Below are 25,022 nucleotides of genomic sequence, written 5' to 3' on the forward strand. Positions count from 1 at the left end.
GAATGCATTCAAGCCAAGTTATTAAGTGAGATCAAACTTAGTGATTAAGTCACAAAGGACTTGCTCCGAAGAGAGGTTGTGATTGATTATGAGAGTGAGAAGAGTGAATAATTAAGATAGAATGATAACTTCTGAGATGTGTATTAGAATTAGATGCGATACACTTCTTGCACTTTTTTTAATTACATGAGAATGAGCTCTATTTATAGAGACTCACAAAGATCACTAGATTACAACTCTAAGAGTATCCATGCAAGGCATACTGGACAATAGAGTGTATTACAGAAAAGACAAAGTAACATAATCTAGATAGAGACTACGGTAGTAGAGACTTCGGTTGATGACTGCTGATGAAGCGGCTTGACTGTGGTGGCTTGGAGGCTACGGTAGCTGAAGTTCAAGAGGGTCACTTTTTATGATTCAACACATAAACTAAGTATAAATTATTGACATGGGTTGTAGGTGTTTAAAGAGCTGGACAATCCACCTTAATCACTTCAGTGGTTCATTATGTGATTTCTACTTCAGGTGAGTTACCTTCCAGTAGAGGTGGGTCTAAGGCACCAATATCAGCCCACCAGTAGGTGATTATGTTTGAGATGATTGTATTTGTGATAATTGTCAAGCTTTCCACTATCTGTTATGCTTTATGTGCTAGTATGCTATGTTATTATGTGGTAGTGTTAGGGGTGAAATAGTCCCTGGTTACCGGTTGTAATAGACCGAAGGGGTAGGCTAGCACCCAAATATGCTAGGCAGTATGTGATTTGTGTGTATATGCTAGGATATTATGTGGTAGTGGTAGGGGTGAAATAGTCCCCGGTTACCGGTTGAAAGAGACTGAAGGGGTAGGTTAACACCCAAATATGCTAGGCGGTTACTGGTTGAAAGAGACCAGAGGGGTAGGTCGGACACCCAGATATGCTTGACAGTATGTTATTTGTATGGTATGTGGTATGATGGTGGAACTCACTAAGCTTCATGCTTACGATTTTCATTTTTGGTTTCAGGTACTTCTTTTTCAAAGGAAAGGAGTCGGCTCGATCGCAGCGCATCACACTATGTTTTCCGCACATGAGATCTTTGGGATTACACTATGATATTGTTTTATGATAACATGTTTTGATTATTGACACTTTGGTTTTGACATGGGACTTTTTTATTGATGTTTTTATACTTTTGGTTTTATGAATTATTAAACTAAAAATGAAATTTGTTGGTCTTAAATTTTGGGATGTTACAGTTACTCTCAACTCAAGTACCTACCTTATTTATAGGATATTACAGACTCAGCAAAAAAATACAAGGACTATACATTCTAGCATTGAAAATGAAATGTGACTTGTAAATACATATAGAGTTGAAATCACTTGGATTTCGAACCCTTAAAGACTCAATGCATTTGAAATCCTCACTGTCTACGTTTCGACCCCTACACTCCAATGTCGGACAGGTTGAATAGCTAACAAACTCCCTGATATCTAATCTCAACATTTCATGGTACCGAGTCTTTTTCATCTCATCGTTTGCAACATACTGAGGTACAAATAAAGCTCTCTCTCGGAACTTTGCAGTGATCTTTGCCACGATCGTAGTCGCCTGCCACATATCTGGAATTTCCTCGCCAACTGTTGCACCTCATCATTCAGTGTAAAATTCGCTCGGAAATGGGTCACAAAATCCGACCAGGTCATGGCCCCAATGGATGGGTCTCCCTGAGCATAACCAAACTCTTCCCACCAATCTCAAGCTCACTCCCTCATAAAGCTTGCATCGAACCTCACCTTCAACCCCTTGGGGAAAAAGCTAATCATCTGAGCACACTCCATGTCGGATATCCATTATCTGCTTGGGTATAGATCTTGTGTTTTTAGTAGTACATTCCCAATACTACCTTCCACACCTATCTATACACTCCTCAAGGACTGTATTGAATCCTCCAAGTCACTTCCTATTATCCATTACTTCACTCAAACTACAGAGCACCCTATGCGCTAAGACTTATCCTAGGCTTTCCTAGGATTCCCTTTTTCCATCACCTTATGCCATCAGCTGTAGAAGAGACTCCCTCCAACACCTTCTAACTACCTCACGAATACAATTACATGTTATCGACATCAGATAATTTTCAATTGCTAGATCCTACCCTACAACGGTTGGACTAAAACAAGAGTTGCACAATATGGTTGGATCCAACCTTCATAAATTATCTTATCCTCATGACATATAATTTAACTTATTTGCTTAATAATTAGCCGACACCAGTGGAGTCCCTAGAACCACAAAGCAAGCACCATTCGAGCATTGGGTTCTAAACTAGTGCACTGTCTAATTAGGCCATACTATCTATTCATCTGAAATCTATACTAGCATGCAGTTCTAAAGGCTCCTACAACCGACATACAAGGCATCTCTCCTATCATCCTACCATGCAATTACGAGTAGATCCTTAGCCCTAATCTAGCATGCTATATGCATATATATACACACACACACACACACACATATATATATATATATATATATATATATATATATATATATATATATATATATACTGAAACTATAAACATGTATGAGTATTTTAGGAAATACTTACTTGAGCTTGGCTGATTGCACACATCGCACCCTTTCGTTATAAAAATCTATTTAGGAAAATCAAATTTCTTTCAAAAATATTACTAATTCCTCGGTTTGAGTTCAGACACACCCGAGAGTTTACCCGAATCCCTCAAACCAAGGCTCTGATACCAACTTGTAACGTCCTAAAAATTACTAAGTAAAAAATTTCATTTTAAAACCAACAAAAACATCATTCATTCATTTCAAAAACCCATTGAAACGTGATAATGTATAAAATAGTTATCAGAGTACAAATCATTTCATAAAATGTGGAATGTTGGTGGATGCGGTACGATCATGTCGGGCCCTCCCCTTTCGAACTAGAAGTACCTGAAACCATAAGCATAAAACTGTAAGCACAAAGCTTAGTGAGTTCCCCTAAAATACTCCATACAATACATAGATAACAGTTTAAAACTAAATTGGGTCTATTTCACCCCATTCGGTATCTTTCAACCGGTATTGGGTCTATTTCACCCATCTTTCAGTATCTTTCAACCGTTACTAGGTCTATTTCACCCCATTCGGTATCTTTCAACCGGTATTGGGTCGATTTCACCCCCTTCAGCCTTTTTCAACCGGTATTAGGCCTATTTTACCCCTACTGCTAAGCTTACAATCATATCAGTAAAAGTCACAAAGACAACAAGCACATACAGGCATAACAGTAAGTGTCACAAAGACAACTATCATCCTACAAACATAATATAGTGGGTCGGCATTGGTGCCTTCGACCCATGAGTATAGTGAAAAAACTTACCTAACAAACGATGATCAATTGTTACTACTCCTACTGTCGTGAATACAGATGCTACAAACCACCTATTCAGCCATACAAAGTACAACCTTAGCTTCTCTTCCAAAACTAGGGGTTTGACCAAAATTCAACGCAAGTTAAAAGTCAAAGTCAACGGTCAATGTTGACCATCATGTCGTGGCCTTCAAATGACAAAATAGACGAGTTTTCCCCAGTCGCCACACCGTGGAAACCTAGGTCACGCCGTGGGCATTAAGTTCAAAATGTCTTGATGGGTTAAGTTGAATCCTCCAATTCCAAAGGTTCCAAAGTCCAGATCTGATCATTTCTAATGTCCAAATGGATAAAATTTCCACCTTTATCCCATGAGACCCAATAAGAGGTCTAGATCTCAAGTCTTAGATCTAAAAGGCTAAAAATGGCAAGGACTTAATCAAGAAGCACTTAATCCCTTAAGTCTCAAGCTCATTTTCTCCATAAGAGCTTATAACACTAGAAATAACTTAAAGATTGGTTCTTTTTAGACATGCATGTCCAATGCTTGTCTTGGACTCAACTTAGGTCAAAATGGTGGTTTTATGACTAAAATATTAAGCATGGCTCAAACAACCATCCAAGGTTCAGATCTAGACCATGAACTACTCCATATGATCCAGAGATTCATAAAGTTGCAACCTAATGAACTCCTACCACCGCGTCTAACATATATTAATAAGAAAATGCGACATATTTCCAGATCTAACATCCTATCATCAAAAAGGTGGAGCCTTGAACACTTACAAGGGTCTAAAATCAAACTAGGAAGGTAGATGGGGCTTTCTTGCTGATCCTTGGCTTACTCCTTCTTGTTTTTTCCTTCAAAGTATCTTAGAAGCACTCAAGAAAGCTTCAACAATGAAGGAAAAGAGTTAGAGTTTTCTTCTGGATAAAAGAGGGTGGTGGAGGCTACGGGTGAGCAAACTCTAGCCTCCTCATTCCTTTAAATAGGGTGAAAACCCGAAAATTTAGGGTTTAAGATGTTAGTGGCGCCATGTCGTGGCCTTCATTGCCACATCGTGATGAGTTAAAAGTGACCCGTGATCAAAATTTCCTCGCCACGCCGTAGCGATTGTCCACACGCCATGGCGACCCCCAAAAGTCCAAAATTTAAATTAAATAAAATATACCTCTAAAGCTCGGATGTTACAAAATACTTGGTTAGACTCCTTCATTTCCTTACACCAAACTTTCATACATCTCTATTTATTTCCGAGTTTCTTGAGCTTTTGAGATTTTGGGAAGTTTCATTCTACCGAGGTTTTGAGGCATCAGAGAGCCCGATAGATAGAAGTGTTCGACATCAAGATGTTGCCTACGACTTTCCCGGTTTTCGCTGTAAATTAAGCTGCACTTGCTATGATTTTAGGGTAACTTATATTTATATCCTTAGTTGTTATTAAGAACTTATAAGTACCAGATTAGTCATTAATTCTAGTTAAATATTTTGATTGGTTGTTGGATTTCAGAAAAGTTATATGTCGAAATGATCTGTCTCCCAACTGTTCTAGCTGATCCTTATTTGATAGCCATGAAAATATATTTTAGGATTAGTAAAGTATCTAATTTCTACCAGAAAGCCATAGATAATAATAAGTTAAATATTTTGATAGCCATGATAGTATATTTTAGGATTAGTTAAATATTTTGATTGGTTAATACTCGTTAGGCGCGTTGCTCGCCAGTTGGATCGCCCAGATAGCTGCTAATCATCAGAGTAACTGTTCAGGTGAGTTTTCTCACTAGACTAGCTTAGTTAGTTGTCTGTCTATTTGGACTGTTCGTCTGTTATATATGTATTGATATATATTATGTGGGAGTTATAAGGCCAATATACGCGGGCGGACCAGCTTAATGCTGAAGGCCAAGGGTCGGACCAACTTTATGTTGAAGGTCATTATATGTATGTCTTGTATATATGTTGTGGTATATGGTATCTTGAGGAAACTCACTAAACATTGACTTACTATTTTTCAAGTTGTTATTCTGATCGTGAAAAGACTCCAACATGATTGTACCCGCATCAAATGAAATAATAATGTTTTTAGACTTGCACTAAAAATCTCTTTATATAAATGTATGACAATGGTATTGTAATATAAATGGGTTGTAAAACTCATGTTTTTTATGTATTTAAAAATTAAAAAAGATTATGTTAAAAATCGGGACGTTACAGCTTAACCCATTAAGTCAAAAAGAAAAGGCCCTTTAGTTTTTGTACACCCCTTTAGTTTTTGTACATTTGTTATATCATGATATATGTTGCATGTTTGGGTTGAATGTAATGATGTGTTGGAGAATGTAGAATATGCAAGAGCACACAACACAGATCATCAATCAAGAGTGTTGCTTGAAGCTGCTTCAATGATGGTCGAAACCAGGTTTCTTTTTTTTCATCAAGATAATTTAGCATATGCAAGAGCATACAACATGGATCTTTGTGATTGAAGGTTTGCGCTTATGATAGTGGACAGTGCAACTGCTCTTTATCGAACTATTCTGGTAGAGGTGAACAATCATCCGGATGCATCTTGTAAAGTTCTTGAGGAGCCTTCAGAAGTTAGCGGATGAAGTAATAATGTTTTATGTTTTGTCCACACTTTTTTTAGTAAAAATAATGTTTGGGTTCTAAAGTGGTATACATTTTGTTTATTCGTTCGGTGTAGCTGCATGTGGTGATCACTAATCAAGTTGTGGCCCAAGTAGATGGTTCAAGCACGTTTGCAGGGCCTCAAATTAAACTAATTTGTGGCAACATCATGACTCATGCTTCTACAACAAGGTATGTCATTTTATATGTGATAAATGATATGTGATTAGTGGAAGTTAAGAAAATTTGTTGCTATTTATGGATTGACAGGCTAGCTTTAAGGAAAGGAAGGGGGAAGAACGAATTTGCAAAGTGATTAGTTCCCCGTGTTTAGCTGAAGCTGAAGCTAGAAGGTGTTAATGATGTTAACGACTGAATGCTTTTTGCCAAGCTTTGTTTCTCATTTCTGTTTTGAATTTGGCTCTTTGTGTATAAACACATGACAGTATGGAATGCAAATACAAATTTTCCCATTCGATCTCTATATTTTTTGGCTTGAGAACATATTATTTGACAGAATTGAAGAAAGATTAAGTAGAACAAAAGTTGGATTAAATATAGATTTTTGTTCTTTATAACATATAGGCATGTAGCAACGTACTTTTGACAAAAATAAATAAATTAAATTAAATAAATAAATAACCCAAAATGGTCTTGACAGAGAAAGAACTTGTTGTGACGATATTATTTTGTTAGAAGTTATAAGTAATTTTTGTTAGATATTAAAACAAATGCATCATCTAATCTAATAGACAAAGTCCATCACCACCAAACCAAAAAATGTCTCAAAGTGTATTTAGTTAGTTGTTTATGATTTTCTAAACTGTTTATTTAATATATTTATTGGTTATAAAGGTTTGATGATTGATAATTAATTCCAATTTGTTTTGACCTTACTGTCCTTACATACTCAACAATTAACAATTACTCATCTAATCTATCCATTAAGCCCCTTTAATAATTTATATAGCTTGTTATAATATCCTGTTCTTGGATGGTCTCAATCACATAGATTACCAATCATAACAATATTTTACGAGACAATCAAGAATGGCCCCAAACACCTCCTATTTGTTTCAACAACACCCCAACCAATATATATATATATATATATATATATATATATATATATATATATATATATATATATATATATATATATATATCCAGAGAGACATACACAGATTCACATCCAAATCTGAAAGGGGCGAAATATTCCATCAATTCCAACCACAAGCTGTGTATATAAACAACCAACTTGGCAACTTACATCCTCAATTTCTCTCATAATATACATATCTCCACTCATCAAAACCTCTGTTTTAGCTTGGTTTCAGATTTAGATAATCAATGGCGAAAGGTGGAAAGCTAATCAAGATCAAATCGGTGCTAAAGAAGTGGCATTCATTTGGGAACGGGAAGCCAGGTGGTCTGACGAAAGGCTGCTTCAGTGCGTCCACTTCCGATGAGGATATTGAGTGCCCGCAGCAGAAGTTGAGCCGTTCTCATTCTCATCCTGCTGTGTATGTAGGCAAATCACGGCGGCGCTACCTTATAAGCTTCGGTGTGGCCCAACACCCATTGTTTCAAGAGCTTGTGGAACGTTCGGGTTCAGGTTTAGACGATGAGGATCATCCCAATGTGACGATTAAATGCGAGGTTGTGCTGTTTGAACATCTTTTGTGGATGATCGAGAATGCAGTTTCTCAACCTGACGCTTTGCATGAGCTTGTGGATTTTTACGCTTGCTGAAACTAATCCTGGTCAATCTATGCTTTTTATTTTATATATTTTATATTTTAGAAAAATAAAATTTATGTGCTATTTTATCCTCTTATTTCATTTCATCCTTTAATTTTACAAGCATCATCTTCTTTTGTTGATTCTTTGCAATATGTACTTGAACTAGGTTTTTAAGCCGCACATTGATGTGGGAGTTTAAGTGTTTAACCAATAATTTTGTGTTATAATATTTTTTTGGCGTAATAAGATACTACACTTCAAAAACACCGTATCTTTGCAAAGTATAACGTCTTATCTAAAGGAATCTTCGTTAAAGTCTCATTGTTTTACATTAATTTACGAATAAGTCTCAAACTAAAATTTGTTTACGAATGAACATAAATTACCTGTAAAAATGACGATTTGACTATTTTCCCGGTTTACCGGTTTCATTGTTACATTGTTAGGGAAATCTTTATTAAAGTCTCGTTATTTTACTATAATTTATGAATAAGTCACAAACTAAAATTTGTCTACGAAAAAACATGAATTACCGGTAAAAGTGATGATTTAACAATTTTCTCCTTGTAATGAACGTCTAGTCATTAAATGAGCTAATGTGATGGATTGGATTTGTATGGGTTATATAAGGTTACATCTACCGTAAACTTAATATTTTGTTGCATTGTATGTTTTTTGGAATATGAAATGCATCCAACGAAGACTACAACAATTACATAACCTAGCAACAACTTCATCATTTTTAAAGTTTATAAGAAATTTCAAATTGTCTATCGAATTTTATGTAATCCAACATATTTATTTCCTGCCCTTTTGTCCTAGTAAGACACATTTTACTGGTTTCATTGCTGACCTGGATGTCTAATCATTAAATGTGCTAATAAGATGGATATCAAATTTTATGAAAAACATAACATTATATAACTCATCAACTCATTTAATGACTAGACGTTTAGGTCAGCAATAAAATCGATAAAATATGTGTTACAAAGAGAAAAAATCATTATTTTTACTAGTAAGTTGTGATTTGTTGTAAATACATTTTAGTTTGGGACTTATTCATAAATTATGGTAAAATAATAGGACTTTAATGGAGATTGCACAACAATGAAACGGATGGGAAAAATAACCAAATCTTCATTTTTACAAATAATTCATGTTTTTTTGTGAACAAATTTTAGTTTGGGACCTATTCGTAAACTATGGTAAAGTAATGAGACTTTAATGGAGATTTCACTAATAAGAAAAATGAAAGTTATATGTTATAATTGGATAGAACTTTATCCAAGTAGTGGTATTTACCTCACATGTAAAATGAAATAAATTATAGACATATTGGATTTAAAGAAAAAAACTTTTTTGTAACAAATACTTTGTTTTTAGAGCATGCTTAGTGAATAAAGTTTTTTTTAGCAATGTACTATATAGAATAATGACCTTTTAGCAAAGTACTTTATGGAATATTGTTTTTTAGCAACATACTTCATGAAATAAGGTTCTTTTTAGAAACATGTATATAATAATGTTTTTTTTAGCAACATACTTTATGAAATAAGGTTTTTCAGCAACATACTTTATGGAATAACATTTTTAGCAACATACATTATGGAATAATGTTTGTAGCAACATACTTTATAGAATAAGTTTTATAGCAACATGCTTTATGAAAATAAGGTTGTTTTAGCAATGTACTTTCTAGAATAAATGATTTTTAGCATCATACTAAATGAAATAAGGTTCTTTTAAGCAACGTACTTTCTAGAATAATGTTTTTAGCAACAAGCTTTATGAAAATAAGGTTGTTTTAGCAACGTGCTTTCTAGAATAATGTTTTTTAGCATCATACTTAATGAAATAAGGATCTTTTAAGCAACATACTTTATGGAATAATGTTTTTTTAGCAACAAACTTAACAGAATAAGGTTCTTTTAGCAACGTACTTGATGAAATAATGTTTTTTTAGCAACATATTTTATGAAATAAGATTGTTTTTAGCATATTTAATGAATATTCGTTTTTAGCAACATACTCTATGAAATAAGGTTCTTATAGCAACACACTTTCCAAATGCACATAAAGGACCAAAATAACCCTTTAAATGCTGGAAATGACATAAATATCTACTTTAAATGTAGAAAATGATAGGAAAAATCGCTTAAATGCATAAATAATATAAATAACCCTTTAAATGTGAAAAATAACAGTAAATTCGTGTATAATTTAGAAAAGAAACATTTTTCATATTCACAAATCCTTGGCTACTTGTTATTAATAAAGGAAATTTGGCTACTTCTTGGGATATGACTTAAGGTACACATTTACAGAATTAAAATTACAGCCAAATAAAATTAAAAGGAATGAAATCTGTTGAAATTAGATATGTCTCACTTGACTATTAATGTAGCATAATGTACCCCGTCTATGTTAGTTTCTTATCATTTCTCCTCTTCATGCTCTTTGCCACATTCTTTCAATGAATTCCCTATATGTAAAAGATGAAAGTCTTACGATTCAAAACATTCATAAAAAAAATTTAAAGAAGAAATAGGCATCAATGTCGATAGAACAAAAATTACACACACCTTATTAGCATAGAGTCATCAACCCAACATGACTACTATTAAAGACTCGGTTAATACAAATTTCGACAAACCTACAATCCCCAATTAGCTAAAAACATTATTTGGGCTAATAAGAGGCATTTTGATATTGTTCTTACCTTATAAGAAAAGGATGAAAATATTAACCCTAAATAATTAAATAGCATAATCATAATGAATTTACTTGAACACCGAAAATCAATTATTGAGATTTTAAAACAACATATTGGTCTACACACACCTCCAAACACTAAAACTTAATTATGATGATCAAATTCAAAAGACCGAGATGAAGAAAAAAGCATACCATTTGAGAGGTTGTAGGTGGCAAATTGCAAGACGGTGTTCTTTCAATGAGACTTTAAATAGTTTCACAATCAATTTATGTAGAGGTTGTGGTTGAGGGTTCTAATTATTTTTTATGAACATGACTTCTTGATGTGATTTTGTTGAAGAAACTCCCCTACGTTCTTAATATGCTTTGTATATTGTTCTAATGATGAAAAAAAAACACAATTAGACCACTTTGAATTCCCTCATGGAAAAACAAATTGATGTCCTAACTAAACAACCATGTTTTGGGGCAAGAAGCAAATAAAGTAATAAGCCAATGAAATACTTGTGAAAAGAGTTTTATGCTTGAAGAATCCCACCACCCAAATTTTAAAAAACAGAAATTAACTAAATTCTATAAATAAATAGAAAGTACATTGTTATTTAAAAACAAAAAATAGAAAACGCATTGCTATTAAAAACAGAAAAATAGAAAGTACTTCATTTCTTTAACTTCACAAACCTTACAATTTGAACCTTTAAAATCAATTTTGATCTTATCCGAATTGGACATGATTCGCTATATATCAAGCATAATACTAATAAGACCTAACGAGGAAGAAGTGTGTGTCCTGAAAGCTAAAGCATAATGAAACAATGAAGATAAATGTTCTTTGGAATTGACATTAAGGACAATGATAAACATTTTTGTCAAATCTTATATTTTGTAATAAAAGAGTAACAATTATCCAAACATAACTTCATAACGGTTAGATGTAGTTTGTTACATGTTTAACTTGCAGCAATAAAACTTAGTTTCAAGTTGGTAGCGATTAACATTTGGTAATATTGATATGCTAATCTTTCCGGCACAAAAACTTGGTTCATGTTGGTATGGATTAACATCACTAGAATTAGTAAGTATAGCTGGATTATATAAGGAATTAATTAAGTAAAGTATTATATTCACTCAAAGAAACTTGGTTTTTGGTTTCTTTGCACGATGTTTCCGGGTTTTTTTTAATATCTAAAAAGAGCAAAGGTTTTTGGCTTTCTAAAATTTATAAAATTTAACAACTCATAAATCCATAAAAACAACATTTATACCGCATAAATTGTCCACATCAAACCGCACCGTACAACACATTTTAAAATTTTCATGGTGCGGTTTACGATTTTGAAAAAATAAAAAACTGAAATTGCATATACGGTGTGGTTTTGACTTTAAACCACATCGTGAATACCCTTACTAAATGGTATGATGATTGTTAGGAAATGCGTATACAAACGTTAGGAAGTTATTTTTTCATAATATGTCACCAAATAGCCTACTCTGAAGCTAAAAAATTATACCTTTCCGACATCCAAATTGGGAGGGATTTAATATGTTCATGGATGACTCTTGTTAAAAATAAAAAAATTAAAAAAACACAATGAAAAAAATCAGCTCAAATGGGTTTTGGATGGACATATTACATTCTAAATTTGAATGTGAGAAAGTCATACTTTTTAGATTCAAATAGACTATTTGCTGAAAAATATTAAAAGAAAAAAGTACATATTTTTTTTCATAAGTTTTGTATACGAACTCTGTTTAAGCTTAATTTTTTTTTCATTGTGCTCTTTATAAGAAGGGTCATCCATGGTAATATTACGATCATAATTTGAATGTCTGCAAATCATATTTTTTTAGCTCAAAAAATTTTATTCAGTAAAATAACTATAAAAAAAAAGTTTTATAACTTTTGCATTTTAACTTTATAACAAATCATTATACCATTTGGATTCTCACAAAAATCTTAGAACAATTAAAAAAAAAAACACTTTTACACTCCCTAGCTTTTTACGGATAATGACCTATAAAAATCTCAAAATAATAATAATAATAATTCCAAGTTACTTAGATCAATAGATATGTACTTACAAAAATTGTGATCATTTTATGTAGTTTTTATTTTACTAAAAAACCTAAAAAGAAAAGACTATTATGATCGTATTTTAAAATTAGTGATAATAAATTAAGAAAGTAACCATGTAAAATAAGTTTTAGAAAATACCTGTGAAAGTAGTGATCATGATAGGGTTACTTATTCTATGTTTAAGATTGGGAGAAGTATGGACCGTGACATCCAACTGGAAAACCATTTATAGGAAAATAAACATTTCACACTCACAAATCGGACAGCGAAATATGCACTAGATCTCTCCCGCAGATCCCAATTCCTAACGCCAAATTCTTCGGATCTTCGATATGGCGTCATCACGGCGTCTCCGGGACCTCCAATCGCAGCCAGGAAACAAGACCTGCGTCGATTGCTCACAGAAGAACCCTCAGTGGGCCTCTGTATCCTATGGTATCTTCATGTGCTTAGAGTGCTCCGGCAAGCACCGGGGTCTCGGTGTTCATATCTCCTTTGTCCGATCTGTCACCATGGACTCATGGTCTGAGATCCAACTCCGAAAAATGGAGTCCGGCGGCAACGAGAAACTCAATAGCTTCTTCTCGAAGTATGGGATTCCGAAAGAGACGGATATTGTGTCGAAGTATAATACCAACGCTGCTTCGGTTTACAGGGACAGGATCCAAGCCCTAGCTGAAGGCAAATCCTGGCAGGACCCACCGATTGTGAAGGAAAGCTCGATTAAAAACGGTGGTAGTAAGAAGCCTCCGTTGTCGGCCAGGAGTGGCGGAAGGGGTGGAAATAGTGAAGGTTGGGACAGTGATTGGGGGGATAGTAGCTTTGATGAAAGAGGATTCGGATCTCCGGATAACATGCGAAAGAATCAGAGCGTTGGAGATTTTAGAACCGGTGGTAGTGGCGGTGGGATGCCGGCTAGGTCAAAATCTACCGATGATATGTACACGCGGTCGCAATTGGAGGCATCTGCGGCGGGAAAAGAGGGATTTTTTGCGAAGAAGATGGCAGAGAACGAGTCGCGACCTGAGGGATTGCCTCCGTCTAAAGGCGGCAAGTATGTCGGATTTGGATCATCTCCTAATCCGATCCCACGGCCCAACGCACAAGGGGATGTTCTTTCTTCCGTTACTCAGGTACACGTACACCTTACTATTCTTCATCACTGAATTGAAAATTCTTATCTTGTGTCAGATTCTTATGTATACAATCACAATTATACTTAATATGTGATTCAGGGACTTGGTAAGTTATCCATTGTTGCTGCTTCTGCTGCTAGTGTTGTTCAAGCTGGCACAAAGGAGCTCACAACCAAGGTCTGTTGATATACATCTTTTTGTATATATGAAACAGTTCAATACAGTTTATTTACACTTTTTCTCAACAGGTCAGAGATGGGGGCTATGATTACAAAGTGAATGAAACAGTGAATGTTGTGACTGCAAAAACAACAGAAATTGGACAAAAGACATGGGGAATCATGAAAGGTGTCATGGCATTTGCTTCACAGAAGGTTGAAGAGCTCACCACAGAAAATCCCAGCTGGCAAAGAAATGAAACACAGGGAAATGGGTTTTATCAGGAGTTTGGACAGGAACACAAAGGGTTGAATTCTAATGGAACTTCCAATTCCATTCCATCGTCTGCCGGAATCAGCGATTCCGTTGGCTCATCTGGCAGAAATTCCAACTCTTGGGATGATTGGGATACAGATGGCAATAGGAAGCATGTGTCCACCACACCAACTGCAACTAATGATGATGACTGGGCTGGATGGGATGACCATGACCCTAAAGATGATGGGTATGACAGTTTCTACAAGACCCCATCTTCTGAGGGTAAAACTGGAAAATCAGATGGAAATTGGTCTGGGGCAGGTTTTCTTTAAGGTTAGTGTATCTTTCAACCTTAAATTCGTTTTGAAAAATTTTCTTTATATTTAAGAGGTTATTGTGCTGGTTTTGTGGTTAAGAAAAATGTATATACTATATATTATATATTGTGTACAATTGTCAACAAAGATGGGCTAATTGCCCAACTAAAAGAGAACCAAAGTTATTTGTTTTTGTGTTGAAATTTAAACTTCATTTGTGACTTTGTATCTGTACTTTTGATGTTTACATTAACAATACACCATTTGTTAGTATAAGATTCCATTAGAGCTCTAATATTTCGCCAAAATTATTGATGTTCTATAAATGTTACTTTTGATATCCATGATTCTTGAATCTTGACAAAATTGAATCGTGTTTCTTTAATATTAGATAAAATATTAGACAATGAACCGATAAATATGGAATGCACCTTTGACCAATTTATGGGGCGTTTTGTTTGCAGAATGTCTTGGAAGGAATGGAATCTATCAAAGGAATTGTAATCCCTCATGCTTTTGGTTGGGAGGAAATGAAATGAAATTCAATAACTAAAAATGAATCATTTTTTTAAAATTTTCAAATATAACTAAAATTTATTTTTATTTATTTCAATATATATAGTCGGTGTATTTTGGTCTTTTAATTAAAAAAGGAAGAATGTAATTGAATTCCATCCAACTACCACAAGGAATGGTGAAATCCATCAAGCTTGGAATTTGATGGAATAGAATTCATGCTACTTGGCAAGCAAACACACCATGGAATGGAATCTTGAATTCCAATTCTGTAGGATTCCAAACCAAACACACATCATATTGTACGACAGCATTAATATATTACATTTATGCCTTACTATTATTAGACCAAATGTTGGTCAAACATGGTTCTCTCTTGGTCTTCTTTAGCTTGTTCATGTTTCTGGACCACTAGAACAGAAGATGCAATTTCCTGACCACCGGAAAATGCTAGCAAGTCCCCTATAACTCCCAATTCCAGTGACCTTTCAGCTTCCCGTTCAAGGATTCCGGCAACCATGGTTGCCGGAAACCTCCCTCTGCCTACAATCACAAGCCCAAACTCTTCATTCTTCCCTATTGCAAGTAGCTCCTCCATCATGTTGTGAGTTGACTTCTCAACATATTCGGCTTCCCCATCCCACCGCCTTATGAACTCTTCTAACAACCTCTCATCCAGTTCCTGTTAGATGAATATTTTACATTAATTCGTTGAGCAAGTTAAAAGGGTAAATCCGTCTTTTTTACCTTCTCGATATCTACATCTTCGGGATGTCTATTATCCTTGCCTTTCATTACGAACCTAATTAAGGACACCTTTGTATCAGGCAGTGCAGCCAGCCTGCCGCCCAACTCAACCGCTTCTCGATCATCCGGACCGCCCACAAACACCACACAAACCCTTTTCCGGTCACAGTCAACCCCAAAGCCACCACGATCCACCATCAACGCCACCGTGCACGGCGCGTGCATAAGAACACTCCTGTTAACAACTTCCCAACAGTGTCCCGTCTCTCCTTCCTGACATGGTCTATGTATGGGTAAAATGATGATCGTAGCCTTCTTCCTCTCCGCCACATGGCATATATCCTCATGCATTGTTGCCAACGCTGAGATGGCGGTTGACTTCCGCACCTTGACTTTATTTGACTTTGACCCAACCTCAGATCCTTTATTACCCGTGAAGCACGGGACACCGTTTTTACGGACCCGATGCACCATGGCTATTGACGAGGACATTTCGGTCAGTTCAATTAGATGTAGGATGTAGAGCTTTAGGGTTGAGTAGGTGTTGGGGGATTGGATTAAGTTGATTAGATTGGTCATTGAGGGTGAGATTTGTGGGCCATGGACACAGGCGATTACCCGAAGGTTGGATTGTAGTGTTTGTGAATGGTGAGATGATGATTCGCTAAGTGACCGGTGGTGGACCGTGGCGGTGATGTTACGGGCCGGTTTGTATGCCGCCATCACTAGTGGTGTTGTCATGAATGTTGTAACAAGTGCCATCATTACTAGGATTGCAAACATTTCGTCGTTGAGTACCTGTTCAAAAGGATAGGATATTAGAAATCGGTTTTATTTTAGGTTTCAAGAGTAACATTGTAAAAACCAAACCTTCTTCTCCTTGCCAATGTTGAGAACAATAAGTTCAACCAAACCTTTGGTATTCATCAATAACCCCAAAGCGAACGATTCCCTCATCGGAATCATGCATGCCATTCCCATCAAAAACGTCCCAAGAATCTTTCCGGTGCAAGCGGTGGTAATCACCACCGCTAGCAACCCCCACGCCTTCACACCTTCTATCTTATTCACATCGGTTTTCAGTCCACTTGAAGCAAAGTACAATGGTAACAAAAGCCCACAAACAAAATCTTCAATCCTCCTAATCAACCTCCCGGAAAATTCCCCGTTCTTCGGAATCATTAATCCGAAAACAAATGCACCAAATATCGAATGAATTCCGATAAAATCTGTCATGAATCCTGATAACATAACCCCTGCTAGAGTCAAACATATGTACCCTTCTTCAACTTTACCATGGTTAGAACACCGGCTAGCCACCCAGTTCATAGTCGGCCGGATTACAACAACCATAAAGATGACAAATCCAGCACCGGATATCAACACCCAAAGTGACGCCAATGGGTTCTGGTGGCTCCCGCTAGCGAGTGCCACTGCGAGAGCCAATAGAACCCAGGCGGCAATATCGTTAAATGCCGCCGCCGCCATGGCCGTCTCGCCTACCGGAGTTGTCAACAATTTGAGCTCGGCTAGTATTCGAGCAAGCACTGGGAAAGCAGTGATGGAGAGGGAAACTCCCATAAACAAAAAGCATTGGGTGTATCCAACTCTATCGGCTCCGGAAATGGCTTTCCGGAGTAGGAATGTGATTCCGATTCCGAACAAGAACGGTAATAAGATTCCGGCTGTGGCGATTACTAACGCTTTCTTTCCACTCCGACGAATGGAAGTGAGATCGAGTTCAAGGCCTACGAGAAAGAGGAAGAACAAAAGACCGAGACTTGCTACTGTTTCGAGGATCGGAGTGCTCCATGAGGGGAAAATCCATAGCATAAATTCATGGTTCTTTCCTAAAGCCGATGGCCCTAGAAGAATTCCACCCTGAAAAGTTTCAAAATGATGCATAATTATCCATTTCATAATGATGCATAATTATCCATTATATTTGTTTTTTAATATTATCAAGATAATCGATCTAAATATATGTAGGTAAGGCATGTATGAATTAACAGATATTTTAAGTGGATGCGTATTCGCGTATTGCTAATACAATCGGTTGCAAGTATGCAAAGATTGTATCACAAATACATTGTACAAAATAACTATAATCATACCTAGAGGCTAGAGATGCACAAAAAATGGCCCCCTATGTCGTTATAACCAGACCTGGGTCAAAGAAAATGGTCATTCATAACCGGTTAGGCGGTTATGGGCCACGGGCCTTTTTAACTGTTTCTTTTACATAATATACATAACAGAATGACCAAGAAAATTGGCCTTATTAGCTAATAAAGCTGTTTTAAAACTTATTAATCAATAAAATTGCCACCAGCCTTAAGAGGGACTAGGGGTAGGGGTGAGCAAACCGTTTTTTTTTTCAAACCGAACCGGTTCGGTTCCGATTCGTGAATAGTAAAACCGGTTCAACCTTAAACCGGTTCCATCATTATTAAACTCGAACCTATCTAAACCGGTTACACCGATTCTGAACCGGTTCAATCGGTTCTAAACCGGTTTGATCGGTTTGACTACCGGTTCACGGTTATTAAACCGGTTTCAATGTCTAAAATCTCGAACGGGTTCAAACCGGCGGTTCGGTTCTTGAATCGGTTCGGTTCATAGTGGACCGGTTCATGGTGAACCGGTTTACTGGTTCAGTGACCGGTTCGGATCCTGAACCGGTTTTTTTTGTGCAAGCCTAACTAGGGGTGGTATTAGGTTGGGTTGGGTCGTTAAGTAAACAGGTTAAGAATTCCTAACACAACCCAACTATTTTAGTAAATTAGTTGAAATCGGGTTCGCTTGTTTATTGTTTTTCCAACACAACCTATTTACTAAACAGATTAAAATCGGGTTGACCTGTTTTAATTTTTCCAAAAAACCTTTTAAAAATCAAATAATCCAACAAATAAAATTACATACAATTTAAAAGACATAGTAATTGTTCAAGTTTCTAAAATACAACAATAAACTTATAGGCCCTAACACAAACATAAATCAAGTGTTTATAACCATAAAATATTATAAATGTTTTATTTTTAAATTTTATACAACTTGACTATCACTTTTACCAACTTGACTTCCATGGTTTTTGATAAATAAAAAATAATCAAAATATAATAATTAACTAAATAATAATAATACAAAAAAATGTTTAAAAATTTTAAACGGATTAGGAGGTTATAAATTTCAACATTAATCCAACCCATTTAATTAAACGGGTTTAAAATCTCAACCCAACCTACTATTTATTGAGTTGGGTTCGGGTTGGGTTGAAGAGTTTGGGTTGGGATTTCTATCCTTAAGAGGGATTTTTTAAAGTGGTATAACCCGATAGACTATAAGACCGGTTTTCAGACTAGTATATGTTTTTCTTTATTGGTTATATGACGTCTAAATCAATCAAACGATTACTATGAAGCTTTAGTTTACTAGTGTGATTTATACCAATCATGGGCGGAGCTTTATCATAGGGGGGGGGGGGGGGGGGGGAGGGTGGGGGGCTAATTTTTTTTTTGTTACAAATAGCCTCCTCTACTGTCATTTTATACATATTAGACTAAAAAATATAAAATTTTCGCGGGTGGCGGCCCTGCTCACCAATTTATATACATATTACATTTCTAGCCCCCAAATCATATGTGTTGAGGTTCCGCCCCTGATACCAATACGAGCATCTTTCATCACAAAATAACTATATCCAAACCATTAAAAAAGCCATGAATTCGTTATATTTTGAAAGACACTATTAAAGAAAACTTCGTTAATTTTAGCAGTAAATTAGCAAAAATACTCAAATTCGTAAATATTTTGAAAAACACAAAAAATAAAATAAATAATATGAGATTTCATACTTTTGTTGAAATGACTAAGGTGCATGTATTTTAAAGTTTAGATTGTGAGTTCAAAATCAAAACGTTTTTTTAATAAGCTTAAAAGAAATAAATAACATTTAGGTGCTGTTTGTTTTTTCTGAGGCAAAATGTCTGCAGTCTGCGGACCACATCTGTAGACATCTGCAGTAGAAGAGGTGGACCAAACGTCTGCAGTCTGAAAAAAGAAGACTGTTTGTTTTTTTAACATCTGCGGGCTACTAAAATAAACTGAAATTTAAATAAACTTATTTTTTTAAACTTTAAAGTGATTTTTTAATATTTTTATGATTTTGTTATAAATAATTAACGAATCTAGATCAACTTTTATGTATTATTGTATAAAAAATAAAATTAAAAATGGTATGAATTAGCATATATATTTGATAAAAACCAACAACTTTGGTTGCAAAATTATAATTAACCATTATAATTAGTGATCAAAGAATTTGATACATAAATTGATGGAAATAAACTTCGATTTTTTCAATTAAATCCATTAAAAACGTACCATAAATATTTTCTCGAGAAATTGACGATATTGTATTAAATATAAGAATATATTATGATTTTTTTTTCATATTTATATAAACAAATTTAACGACTATTATTGTAATAAATCTTTATTTATAAATTTCTCAAAAATATCATGTTTGTATGGTCAAAAGTTTTTTTTTTTTTTTTTAAGTTTTGTAGTTTTTTTTTTTTCAAATTGTTATCATTAATAAAGTTGGAAAAAATATAAATTAAAAAAAAAAACTTGAAAAAAATAAAGATATATATGTTTTTTTAAGCTAGAAGATGTCTGAAGATGTTAGAAGACTTTGGTCCACATCTGCGCCAAGAATAGGGCGCGCAGACATTTTTAGGTCTGCAGTCTTCAGAAAAACAAACGGTCTGCGAAGGCTAATGTCTGCGCGTGGTCTGCGCGGCGCAGACAGAAGAGGCCTCGCAGATCTGCAGACAAAAAACAAACACTGCCTTAGTTGCTTTTGTTATGTTTCGATCCTACGGTATAGGCATTAGAAACCATGCACCTTATCGATTTCAACCACATCTTCTTGTTTTTTCTATTAAACATATTTATCGTCCTCAAGTTGTTCGATTCCGAGTTTTTAAGTTTAGTTGTAATTTTCTTTAAATGCGCGTTATTGTTTACTCAGGAAAAATATATAACCTTGCGAAATATTAGCATATTTCAGTATTTGCTAATCTACGTCTAAAAATATAGACATTTTTTGGTAATAAAGTGCAGTTTGTGTTTATTAAAGCAACCTAATTTGAGGCCCATACTAATTCACAGGTTTTTTTAATGATTTGGATTGTCATTTTGTGAAAAAAAAAAAAATCTATCTATCTATCTATCTATCTATCTATATATATATATATATATATATATATATATATATATATATATATATATATATATATATATATATATATATATATATATATATATATATATATATATAAACATGTGGGTATCCACCTGACACCATCATTTATATGATATTTTAGTGAATAACATGAAACTAACATTAATATTATTAGTTAAAAAAACATTTCCGTAAATTATTACTAGTTAAACATTTCCACAAATTCAAAAATCTCAATAGGACATTTTACAAAATACAAAAAATAATAATAAGAACAACTTATATTAAAGCAACCTAATTGGAGACCCATATATGATCATTTTAATGAATAACATTAAAGTAACACTAATATTATTAGTTAAACAAACATTTCCACAATTCAAAAAATCTCAATAGGACATTTTACGATAAAAAAAAAAAAGATGTATATATATTGGTTAACTAAATGTTTTTTTTTTGTGGTGGTGATCTAGTTTTTTTTTTTTTTTTTTTTTTTTGTGGAGAAAAACTTACAAGTATCTCTGCAATTACTTTAGGTTGTCGGAGAGGTTTGAGGAAGAAGGCGAGCAATCTACTGATAAAGATAATTACTGTAGTTTGGATTATCAACAATGGAAATGCATAGTGAAAAGGATTATCTCCTTGCCACACTCCATCCGATGATGTCTTAACCGATGTTATGTTCAACGCCATTTTTGTATGCATGTGATTTTTTAGTTTATGAGGAAGAGTACAAATGCGCATATATATAGAAAGTGATGTGCTAATTGTGGTTTGAAGGTGGTTTGCCTTTTGGGTATTCTCGTTTTCTTTATTAAGAATACTCATACTCATGTGTATAGACATACATGTATAAGAATTAACCACGTAATCTCATATTCTCACATAGATATATTAATAACCAGACATAAAGATTCATGTCTAAACATTATTACGTACCTATATTTCAAAAATGAACATACATGGTTTTTTAATTAGGTCCTATAATGGTGTTGTATTGAATATGGCCCACATGCATATGCATAGACTTTGATTGATATGAGATGAGATATTATAAACTGCTTGATTCAATTAAACACGTCTTTGTTAGACTAAAATATACCATTTATGAAATTTGTAATACCATCCAATGTGGATCATCAATTAAACAACGTCGATTAGTACTAACAGTTGTGAAAACGGTCTATACTTGCACATATTGTTTTTTTTTTATTTACTTTTCATGTCCTTGTATAAACTTTTAATTTAACATTATCCTTCTTTTATTTAAAAAAAATTCTGATTCTCCATTTAAAGAAATTCAGATTAGTCAAAAGTTTATGGGAATAACCGAATAAACAACCAATATTTTAGACAAAGTAACAATAGCAATAGAATTTTGTTTAATATTTACATGATTCTATTCTTATTTTTGTAGATCATTTAGGAATACAATGAAATAAGGGAATATTTTGATGTTAATTCCCACTTAGGAAAAACATTAGAAAGTGTAGCTTGAGAAGGATTAGACATGAGATATTATTCACAATATAATATTATGCTTTTTCCGAAAAAAAAATTATGTTCCATTTTATGTATATTGATACAAAATTTTAAATAACTATCGTATAAGTGTCTATTGGCAAAATGGTGTAACATCTGCATAAAAATGATGTAGTTAAATCTTTTTAAGGTAAAAACATGACGGGTTGAATTGTCAGCATTTTTGTTCAGAGTTGATCCTAAAGATTTAAATATCCTCAAATGCTATGAACAAGCAAGAAAAAAATGTCATTATCATTATTATTAGTTTTTATTTTTAAATAAATATATATACATATACTATAATTAAAACAATTGGGCCCAAAAAATATGATGTCAGTTGTCCACTTTGTCCCTCTCTTCAAACCCTCGTGTTTATGTCTACTCCGTGTATTTTATAAATAATAAATGTCCTTTTAAAAGGAATTTTATTATCGTCTATTTATTAAATATGATTATATTTGGTATATCGGCAAAATGATCATAGGATGTGCTAAAATAAACCTTAATGATAGAAGATAGTATATTAGTGGATGGGCATGGCCCCATATTTACACTTACATACCCATACTCTAAGGATTTATTCAAGATTTGCTTTTAGAAATATGATAATTTCCAATTTTAATGATATATTATGTGTATTTGTTTATTGTTTACACAAACATTTTTCGAAAAGTCTTTCTACCCCTGGTATCTATTTCATTTTTGCTTGAAACTTTTTGTTAAAATTTAATAATTAATGAAACATTGTATCAAAATTTATCTATCGGGTTCCATTACATTTTATTTAGACATCGAGTTGCATACTTTGATGTTATATATATATATATATATATATATATATATATATATATATATATATATATATATATATATATATGTGTGTGTGTGTGTGTGTGTGTGTGTGTGTGTGTGTGTGTGTGTGTGTGGGTGTGTGTGTGTGTGTGTGGGGGGGGGGGGGGGGATCGTCTTTGATCCAAGCCCTTTATAAAATTTAAAAACATGAGTGTCCCACTTTAATAACCCTTACAGTTTTAAATAATCGAATTCATACTTAATCAATGAATACATGACTCATTACATTTTACATGATGTGAAATAACTTAACTCTTAAGTTCACATGCAACGTATTTGTATCTAAGTTTTCTTTGTTAATGGTTATAATTTATGAATATCAAGAACTCTAAGGAGGCCCTACTATTATCGAAAATAACAAGGGATTAGGGTCTACATACCTCTTGATTATTATAGTAAATAATCCATATAATTCCATTCTTCAATTGCCTTGGAAAGCAAGCAACAAAATTTTGATGTCTTTAATGATTTGTACCTAAACCCTAGCAATTAGAACACTTGTGGAAAGAGGATAGGGAGTTTGAATTTCGGTTATTCCTTTGGTAGAAGTGACGGACGAAAATGAGGAGCCAAGAGGCTTTATTTATAGCTGATACAAATAGCCTTGGAAACCATAATTTGAATATTATATTGATATTTCAAATTAGGTAATTATCCAACTCCTAATTATCCTTAAGAAATATTCCAGAAACCCTACTTTATCACCTCAAAATTGTCCAAAGTTTGAGAAGGTTATGGAATACCTTCTTTTTCAACTATTAAACAATTACAGTTTAAGTTTTTGCACTTTTAATTAACTCAATTAATCCCAAAATTAATTTCAATTCATTTCTGATCAATTATTAATTAAATAATATTATTTGTAGATAATATTTTAATTTCATAATATATGAACATAAAATATTTCATAATTTGGTAGATTTTCAAAGTAGATTGTCCTAATAACTAAAAGAAATTAAAGTAAAACATTACAGATTTCTATAAAAAAATCTAAATAGGATCATTTATGTAATCTTTTTCTTGCATAGGAACCTTTTATGTAATCTTTTCCCCCACATAGATCATTTATGTTTCTGCGACCAGAGATGCAGAAGAGAGAGCGGATCGTTGGGTTGGTTTCAGAGTTCGTTAAGGATGGACGAGGGCTTATGACGTTTCAGGGTCGGATTTGGGTACCGTTCGTGGGCGGTACGCGTATTACTTTGATGGAAGAGGCTCACCGGTCGAAGTTTTCGATCCATCCGGGGGCTACGAAGATGTATTTGGATTTGAGGAAAGAGTATTGGTGGCCCTGTATGAAGAGGGACGTCGCATGGTTCGTTGAGAGGTGCTTGACCTGTCGTAGGGTTAAGGCCGAGCACCAGAGACCGCATGGCAAGTTGCAGCCATTGGAGGTTCCTGAGTGGAAGTGGGAACAGATCACTATGGATTTCATCACTAAATTGCCGAGGACTGCCAGAGGAGTCGATGCAATTTGGGTGATTGTGGATAGGTTGACGAAGAGCGCTCACTTCCTTGCCATCAGTGAGAGTTCTTCAGCGGAGAAGTTGGCGGAGATATATGTGAGAGAAGTGCTATCTCGGCATGGGGTACCGATCTCGATTGTTTCAGACCGTGATGTGCGCTTCACTTCCAGATTCTTGAAGAAATTCCATGAGGAGCTGGGTACTAAATTGCATTTTAGTACCGCATACCATCCCCAGACAGACGGTCAGAGCGAACGAA

The 25,022-nt window shown here is 34.3% G+C and overlaps 4 protein-coding genes across 6 annotated transcripts; 3 read left to right on the top strand and 1 right to left on the bottom strand.

The window, feature by feature from the left end:
- Nucleotides 1-5,674: 5,674 nt before the first annotated feature.
- Nucleotides 5,675-6,321, top strand: LOC111914940 (DNA repair protein RAD51 homolog A). Its single transcript, XM_023910651.1, has 4 exons — nucleotides 5,675-5,796; nucleotides 5,866-5,974; nucleotides 6,082-6,197; nucleotides 6,276-6,321. The coding sequence occupies exons 1-4, from the start codon at nucleotides 5,675-5,677 to the stop codon at nucleotides 6,319-6,321; spliced, it is 393 nt and encodes a 130-aa protein (XP_023766419.1).
- A 925-nt stretch (nucleotides 6,322-7,246) lies between these two features.
- On the top strand, nucleotides 7,247-7,914 carry LOC111914894 (auxin-responsive protein SAUR78). The gene has a single exon (XM_023910590.3). The coding sequence runs from the start codon at nucleotides 7,356-7,358 to the stop codon at nucleotides 7,755-7,757; it is 402 nt and encodes a 133-aa protein (XP_023766358.1). The 5' UTR covers nucleotides 7,247-7,355; the 3' UTR covers nucleotides 7,758-7,914.
- Nucleotides 7,915-12,724: 4,810 nt separating this feature from the next.
- LOC111914914 (ADP-ribosylation factor GTPase-activating protein AGD7) lies at nucleotides 12,725-15,040 on the top strand. The gene is made up of 4 exons (XM_023910620.3): nucleotides 12,725-13,673; nucleotides 13,776-13,853; nucleotides 13,925-14,426; nucleotides 14,875-15,040. The coding sequence occupies exons 1-3, from the start codon at nucleotides 12,873-12,875 to the stop codon at nucleotides 14,423-14,425; spliced, it is 1,380 nt and encodes a 459-aa protein (XP_023766388.1). The 5' UTR covers nucleotides 12,725-12,872; the 3' UTR covers nucleotide 14,426; nucleotides 14,875-15,040.
- A 108-nt stretch (nucleotides 15,041-15,148) lies between these two features.
- On the bottom strand, nucleotides 15,149-21,651 carry LOC111914912 (cation/H(+) antiporter 20). 3 transcript variants are annotated; one of them, XM_052770878.1, is made up of 5 exons: nucleotides 21,435-21,651; nucleotides 19,274-19,367; nucleotides 16,544-17,554; nucleotides 15,674-16,471; nucleotides 15,149-15,608 (listed from the first exon to the last, which is right to left on the bottom strand). In XM_052770878.1, exons 3-5 carry the CDS (start codon nucleotides 17,504-17,506, stop codon nucleotides 15,270-15,272), a joined length of 2,100 nt encoding a protein of 699 aa, XP_052626838.1. In that variant the 5' UTR covers nucleotides 17,507-17,554; nucleotides 19,274-19,367; nucleotides 21,435-21,651; the 3' UTR covers nucleotides 15,149-15,269. The 3 variants fall into 3 exon arrangements, with proteins under 3 accessions (XP_052626838.1, XP_023766385.1, XP_023766386.1); XM_023910617.3 differs by lacking the exon at nucleotides 19,274-19,367; XM_023910618.3 differs by lacking the exons at nucleotides 19,274-19,367; nucleotides 21,435-21,651 and adding an exon at nucleotides 17,788-19,253.
- Between the last annotated feature and the right edge of the window lie 3,371 nt (nucleotides 21,652-25,022).

The sequence above is a fragment of the Lactuca sativa genome, chromosome 1, assembly GCF_002870075.4.
Source record: "Lactuca sativa cultivar Salinas chromosome 1, Lsat_Salinas_v11, whole genome shotgun sequence".
NCBI lineage: Eukaryota > Viridiplantae > Streptophyta > Magnoliopsida > Asterales > Asteraceae > Lactuca > Lactuca sativa.